Source organism: Primulina eburnea, chromosome 16, assembly GCF_022965805.1.
Source record: "Primulina eburnea isolate SZY01 chromosome 16, ASM2296580v1, whole genome shotgun sequence".
NCBI classification, from domain to species: domain Eukaryota; kingdom Viridiplantae; phylum Streptophyta; class Magnoliopsida; order Lamiales; family Gesneriaceae; genus Primulina; species Primulina eburnea.
In genome coordinates, this window is record NC_133116.1 from 6229008 (window position 1) to 6237532 (window position 8525).

At 32.4% G+C, this 8525-nt stretch overlaps 1 protein-coding gene across 1 annotated transcript; it reads right to left on the reverse strand.

Annotated features, from left to right (window-relative positions):
• Nucleotides 1-1478: 1478 nt before the first annotated feature.
• Nucleotides 1479-6500, reverse strand: LOC140816722 (carbonic anhydrase 2-like). The gene is made up of 9 exons (XM_073176141.1): nucleotides 6304-6500; nucleotides 5897-5958; nucleotides 4523-4666; nucleotides 3927-3975; nucleotides 3703-3819; nucleotides 2921-2974; nucleotides 2646-2731; nucleotides 1983-2088; nucleotides 1479-1865 (listed from the first exon to the last, which is right to left on the reverse strand). The coding sequence occupies exons 2-9, from the start codon at nucleotides 5947-5949 to the stop codon at nucleotides 1725-1727; spliced, it is 750 nt and encodes a 249-aa protein (XP_073032242.1). The 5' UTR covers nucleotides 5950-5958; nucleotides 6304-6500; the 3' UTR covers nucleotides 1479-1724.
• Between the last annotated feature and the right edge of the window lie 2025 nt (nucleotides 6501-8525).

The window sequence follows — 8525 nt, forward strand, 5'->3', positions numbered from 1 at the left end:
GTACTAAAAACTTAACGATCCTTTGGTACTAGAAAATTACAGATGCCTTGGAAAATCCAAGTGAGAAGCAAATGATTAAAACAAAGATTCTCTGTTACAAAATACAGACATATAAGTTGGGCTATGGGAGAATAAATTATGTGGACTGTGGGCCGTGGGTGTTTGGCCCATCACAACGACCCAACCCACACTGCTCCACCCACACTGGCTCTTTCTGTTACCCGTAAATTTTGGCAAGTGAAGTGGTTGTCGTTAATTTTAAATTAATTAAATGTGGAAAGGGTGTTCATTTTAATTATTTTCAAAAAGTATATTTTAATCCAAACTTACCCTTTGGCTTCAACATATTACCTTTATTACAATAATAATGCGGTTTTTGTTTTAATAAATACAAGTATCTCGTTTATTGAAAGAAGAATATGTCACTACAATACATGGATATTTGTCGCCGCAAAATACTTTCGGATTTGCAATATTTTAAGGAGTATGTCTCTTATGAGACGATCTCACGAATCTTTATATGTGAGACGGATCAACTCTACCGATATTCATAATAAAAAGTAATACTCTTAGCATAAAAAAAAAAATAATACTTTTTCATAGATGACTCAAATAAAATATTTGTCTCACAAAATACACACAAATTTTTGTCATATTTTAAAACTCATAGGCTGCGTTTGGTTGGAAGGATAGGATAAACTAATGATTAGTATGTAAATGATAAAGAAAATGATTGTGATAGAATTGTAATATATGATGTAAAATAATATTATGTTTGGTAAGATTTTAAGTGTAGGATAATTTTGAATTTTTTGATGAAAAGACGAAATTGCCCTTCCCCTTCACGACGGCGACAGTGGCGGCCGGCGGAAATGGTCGACCGGAAAAGGTCAGCAGGTGAGACGACCGGAAACGGCTGCCAGAATCTTACCGACGGATTCTCAAAAACCGTCGCTCATAGCGACGGTTTTTGAGAAAACACACCGTCGCTAATAGCGACGGTGTTTGACAAACCATTCTACATAAACCGTCGCTAATAGCGACGGTTTTTTGACAAACCGTCGCTAACCGCGAACTGCCAGTGCTCACCGCAGTCGGCGGTCCGTCTGTGGTTGGCCGGCGGCAGTCGTGGAGGCGGCGGTCGATGGCGAGAAATGGTGGTGAGTTTGAATTTAGGAGAAGGGTAAAATCGGAAAAATAGGAGGTATTAAGAGTGGGATAAATAATCCTAGGGGGTGAGGAGGTATTATTTTAACATACCTAATATAACCTAATCATACCTAGGAGGGATAAGATAAGTTTATTTAAAATTGAACCAAACACTTGATTGGGCCGGATAAATTAGTCTATCACTCCTAATCCCTCGAACCAAACGGGATGTTATATGCATTTTTTGAATTTCTATATAAATGAATAAGAAATTACTTTAAATAATCAAAATATAGCTCATCTGACTAGCATATGGTAATATATTGTACTAAAGACCCAAATTCAAAGTTCAATATTGATACCAACAATTTGGAACAATGGTCCTCTAACACATCTTCACAAAACCAAGAAACCTTCCCTCAAATATATGGGGAAGCAAAGAAACTTGGAATTATTCCAGTCACAAATTAGCTAGACATATGCATGGCTAGGCTGACCAATTTTACATTACGAGAATTCAAGATTCGGTATGTTATTGAAAACACAATCAAACTTCAAACGGATACAGGAGATTCTCAAGACTCGAAATTCCAGGACTCCAATGAACCTTTCACGAAATCATAGTGTGCTCCCTTCAACAATAGGGTTTTCTTCACTACGCCTTCGTTTACATATGGGTAGGTTAGCAGGTTCGCCAGCGATACATTCACCGCCTCCTGTTTGATACCGAAAAAGAACGAAAAAACGTAATTTTAAATAAAAATTTGATGAATATTTCACTAATAATATTGGAACAGAAACAAAAAAGGAAATAGTACTGCTTGAATTTTTACCTTCTCAAGCTGTGTGTGCTGTTCATTGGCATCCAAGTCTTTCCATTCTGTTGTCACTTTGGACTTGGCGTCCTTGCAAATGGCGACCCACTCTTCTATAAAGTCACTGCATGCATATTCTCACAATGTTAGTGAATTTGCCAACTATAGAAATGGACGAGAACTAACAAACATTCAAATTTTATATGCAACTTTTTCAACTTTCAAGACTCAAGGCTAAATATGCAAGTTGTTTAGAAAATATTTTTGCGCCAATACCTCTAGGTTTCTTGTGAGATCTTTATTGGTGAAATGAGTCAACCATACTCATATTTACAATAAAAACTAATTTTTTTTATGGATGACCCATGATAGAAGATATGTCTCACAAAATTGACTCATTACAGCGTCTCACAAAAGTATTTGTGTTTAACAAAACATGTATCTCTATTTATTATCTATATCTATGAGATTGTGGATGTCTTTATAAAGAATAAAGATATATAATAATTTGTGACATGAATGATTATTTGAGATAGATTGCAACGTTACATGACAAAAGATATTAAAGTGGCAGTAGCCTTGTGGGGAGAAAATAAAAGAAAGTGAAAGATATGTAGTGTAATAGAGCCAAAAGCAAATAACAAAAGGATTACGATATATATATATTGGAAAAGCTTTAACCTTTGAGTCGTTCCATCGTCAGGAATGGACATAAGCCCCTTTATCCCTCCACAGCAGCTATGTCCAATTACCAAAATATTCTCCACCTAAATAAGTTTACAAATTCATTAATCCATTATTTAACGTTATCGAAAACGAAATAATGACGATTATCATTAAAAAAAACAATATAAAAAGTGCTAAGTAACATTTGACACAAAAGAGGTTTCCTAAAACATTCGATGCCCGAAATTTAAAGTTAGCCAGATCGAAAGAGGAAAGAATATTTTAATCACCTTTAGGTGCACCACTGCATATTCAATGGCCGCTCCCATTCCAGAATACTTCGTCTGCAATTGATTAAGAAGTAAGCATTTATTTATCGGCACTATATATAACTTTTAATCTTAAATCTTAATGTTTTCACATTTTATTACAACTTTCGTAGGGACACAAATTTTTTTTTTTTTGCTGCTAAAATCAAAATAATGCTTACTTACCGAATGAATTTAGATGAGTTGATTCAATTATCTAATTAAATATGTTGACTATTTAGTTAAAAAATATATGTAAAAAAATTAATTCCAATTCATTTATATTTCAAAAGCAAATAAAACAGAATAAACAATGGCCGGGGAAATTTTTTTTCCATGTTCGTATTCGAGGTTTGAATTTTTTTTCTTTTCAAAATATAATTATTTTGATTTATTTATTGATAACATATATAGTAATACTTAAGAGCATGTACAGCAGGCGCAGAAGACACGCGGTGAGCGCTCGCGTATCTCCGCAAATGGGCGAGGAAGCAGCACTCGGAATTATCTGTGCGGTGATGTTGGTGAGCCCTCTGCGCGGTGAAGCTTACCAACTCTTTTTTATTTTTTTTAAAAAATTGTGAATGACCAGATTGGTCTGGCTGTTTAAATATTTTAAAAACTAAAAAATGAATAAAATATTTAAAAATTAAAATAAAAAATTAATATTTAAACATCGTCTGCCATGTTACAAATTATCTAACAGTAACACCATCAACATGAGACACCGCTGTACATGCTCTAATGGAATAGGTTCAGCTTACCTTGTCAAATGGTGGGACCATATTAGCGATGTTTCGGACAACAAAGGCCTCCCCTGGTTGGAAATTTAGGATGTGGGAAGGGCACACTCGGGAGTCAGAGCAGGCAAATACCAAGAACTGCGTGTTTATTAATTAATATAATATATATATCGATTAGTCAATGCCCAAGTTCAATGGATCTCACATTCAATATTCAATAATATTATTGATATTGTAATTTTCACCTTGGGACTTTGGCCTTTCGCAAGTTGTCCATACAGCTCAGGATTCCTCCTGTGTAAGTAGAATAGCAAATTATATATAGATATAGTCATTGGCTCACCAATTTTTTTTAAAAAAATGTTTGTAAATTTTGGATTAATTTGATTTTAGTCCGAGTAGATCAATTTAAAATATTAAAAAATTCTAGAGTTTAAAATTCTAACTCGAGTAGAGACATATTCTTGACTCTGTCATTGGTCATACGTCATACAGTGGCATTAACAACTACTACATCTGTTTTTTCTAAATACTTCTGATGACTTTCCGGATACGGTATTAAATTTGTATTGAATGGACATCGACGATAAACATATAATTTTGTATGTCCTTGAAACAATGTTAAAACCCATGTTCTCAGTCATTTTGCTGCCACAAAAAGAACTAAACTTGTCTCTTGATTTATATTTTATTCCAACATGATCAAAGTTGAATAGGGCACATTCCGAGAATCTCCCCTTTCTGCGGATTAGGTGCCAAAACCTTTACAATAAGTACGAAACTTTATGCATATTTTTTAAATTGCGTGATCATATATCCAATTATTGGTTGGTGTACTTACTCGTATTTATCTTTCTTGAAATGATGGAACCCAGCCCGTATCCTCTCATCCGGGTGAGAGTGTTTCACGGCTGCGCCACCCTCCAACTCCTCCGTCAGCTGCCTCAGCTTTGCGGCGGCCACGCCCTCCAACTCACCTTTCTCACTGCAGTGGAAAAAAAGAGCGTAACTAATCCATCTCGCACCGCGGGCCGCCAAATGTGAGAGTCATTACAACTAAGATTAAACCTCGAAACCGGTCCCAAATTCTTTCGATTATCTCTACTCTTATTTTTTAAAGTTAATAATTTATCCTGCCGATATTACACTAAGGCTTAAACATAACTCTAATATTATAATAATATATATTCATCAAACAGATAGATATAAGTCAAAGAAAATGGAAATATCGTGTCTGGATGTATTTGAATATTTTAACAAACCATAATTAAAGCAATTCAACATACCATATGCTCTATTACCCATGTAATAAATGTTTCATTCCAAATCATTAAAATATATTTAATCATTTATTATCCGATAAATATTTTGTACCGTGTATTCAGTATTGCGTCAGAAACACCCAATATCTCTGGGAAATGACCCTCGGAATTGTAAACTCAAATTCGTATATTACATTACATGTTTATATATATATACTCTGGGAAATGACCCTCGGAATTGTAAACTCAAATTCGTATATTACATTACATGTTTATATATATATATATATATATATATATATATATATATATATATATATATAGTTTTAAATAATAAATTTAAGGCAAAAACTTGTGTGAGATGGTCTCACGGGTCTTATTTGTGAGACGGATCTCTTATTTGGGTCACCCATGAAAAAATATAACTTTTTATGCTAAGAATATGGGTAGGATTGACCCGTCTCACAGATTATGATCCGTGAGACGGTCTCAGATGAGACTCACTCTAAACTTAATTGACATGCACAAGGAGATTACGATCGACCAACTAGTTTGTCCGGTCAATGGAAAATTAAAAACATTATCTTCTTAAATTAAAAAATTAAGATTAATTTTATATGTAATAAAAACATTATCTTCTTAAATTAAAAAATACTGTTATTTAAGATTAATTTTATATGTGAAACCAAATTAGTAACAACACATAAAATTTAATACAAAAATATCGATTTATCAAAATCTCACTGTGTGTAATAAGATATTTAAATTGTTATAAATATATATTTATTATATTTTTAATATTATTTATTATTTAAATATTTCTAAAACATGAAGTAATATTTATCAATTTTATTTTATGTTTTTATATAAAAAAAATAAAAATAAATAAACACCGAAATTGACAAACTGAAATGTGAAAGTCCCAAGAAAAAAAGGTCAGAAAGTGGCAATACCTGAGAAGCTTCTGCAGGCCTGCAATGGCTTCCTCAAATGTGTCCTTTGCCATTTCCTCTTTCTGCAAAATTTCATAACTAAATTACCACACAAATTAACCCAACCGAATTAACCATCCTTTTCATCTATCGAATCTGTACATTCCCACAGAAATATGTCCGGTACATCCTACGAAGGGATCATCATACAGTTCTCAACAATTTTAATAAAATATATATATATTGAATGAATCAACAACATCTGTAAACGGATCAAACAGTGGATTATTTATCAACATACAACAAATCAATTTTAAAGATATCGATTGTATAAACTAAGAACGTATCACAGGAAAAAAGGCTCTGATCTTCGTTGAAAAATGAAAAAAAAAGAAGTCACAAAAGCCATCAGAGAATTGGGGACAGACCTTCGGAGGATTGCCTGCAGAAGAAGCTTTCCGACTTTGTGGAGAATGAAACAAAGCCGAAGGACGTGGTGGGATTATTTTTGTGTCCTGAGGGAGGAAGGCCTAGAGTCATGCTTTAATAGCATCATCTAATCATGGTTAAGAGAAATCATACGTAACTAAAATCCAAACCATGGTTATTATGTCTGATTTTTTTATAGTGAATTTTGTGATTGTGACCTAACTCATAAAAATATATAATTTTTCACGCAAAAAATATTGTTTTTAACAATAACTCATCTCACGGATAAAAAAACTGTGAAACCATCTATAAGAGATTTTTTTGACAAAAACTTGTGTAAAACGGTCTCACAGGTCGTATTTTGTGAGACAGATATCTTATTTGGGTCCTCCATGAAAAAATATTACTTTTTATGCTAAAAATATTAACTTTATTGTGAATATTGGTAGAGTTGACCGTCTCATAGATAAAAATTCGCAAAACCATCTCACAAAATACCTATTTATTTTTTTATAAATTATGTCAGTACTTATTACCAAAATTAATCATTTGTGAGTTGAAATGGATATCCAAGGTGGCTTGTGGGGACGTTGGATCAGGAGTTAAAAGCTCCTAATTTTGGGGAGGTTAGTGTACATACGTCTTTTTTATTTAGTAGTAAATGATTTCATTTTTTTGGAAACAAGATTTTTGGTTGGAGTCGTGACAGAGATTGGTTTGATAGAATTTGAATTGAGTCAATATTTTAAGTTAAATAGAGTTTTCTGTGAAAAATATGTAATTCCTAAGACTTTAGGAATTAAAAGGTACTAGAAGATTATATGTAAATTTATATATGGCTTTTATATCTTTTGTTCCGAACCAAAAAAATACTATTAATTGTGATTTTATAATGTCAAATGAAGTCGAATGAATTAATTGTAAGAATGTAATGATTTAGTCGTCATCTTTTACTAGTATATTATAATATACATTTGATTATGACATGTTTATCTTGAATGAGTTAATTGTTTATATATTTAGACAAAAACTTGTGTGAGACAGTCTCACGTGTCATATTTGTGAGACGAATCTCTTATTTAGGTTATCAATGGAAAAAAATTATCTTTTATGCTCCATCCCCGAATTCCATCCTCACCCCGATTTCGGGGATCAACTCCCCATCTCCGTCCCCATACCCGTTTCAAAAATATTAATATAGGTAGACGATGACGAATTCGGAGATTTTCTCGAACCAAAAGTTATTATTATCTATTATTATTAGAGATAATATTAATATTAATATCAATATCAATATTAATAAAAATAAGACTATTAATATTTTAAAATATAATAATATTATTATATTACTAATATTAATAATACTATTATTTTATTATTGATATTATTTTCTGAGCGGGTTCGGGGATTTCGGGGATGAGGTCCCCATACCCGTCTCGAATTACATCGGAGATTTAAAAAGATCCCCGAATCCGAACCCAAACTCGAAAAAATCGAGGATCCTTATCCCCGTTTCGGGTTTATGTGACTCACTCATTTATGTATATCTCATCCGACGTCAATATCTAATAATTATATTACTTTCATATATTGTCATTAAACAAAATCAAAAGGTACTAATCTTTCTCCAAAGAACTAGTTGAAATGTTGAAAAAGGGTGTGGGGGCAACATTAAATAATCAATAATGGCTTGTGAGTCGTTCAGATAGGCAAGTCAACCGTCCGTAGAGAACTTGTGATGGTAATTGTCCCTTAGCCGAGTGAACGTGGCCTCAACCTTTCGATTCAATAATGTATATATTATATTTGTTTTCTTTTTTCTTTTTTATATTTGTTTTCCTCCTTTTATCTTTCGCAAGACAATTTGGATCAATAATGCCAATCTTTCATTGTGCATTGACATTTTCTATTTAACCTTTTTTTATTGTTTCTTATTTGACAATAACTTTTACGTGTACTGTTTGGGAATTCCGAAAGTTTCAAGATTGCCAGATTAAGTCAATTGCTGATTTTAAAGTGTAAAAATTTGTCAAATTACAGTTATCGCTCATGTAAAATATATGTCGAAAAGACATAAAACCTTGTGTTAAATTAAATGTTTGTGCCGTTAAAAATAAAATCTCATATTCACAAAATATATTAAACTACAAACTTTATAAAATTTTCATCACTCAATTGTATATCTTCTTCATAAATTGAGAGACGTATTTATAGAATTTCT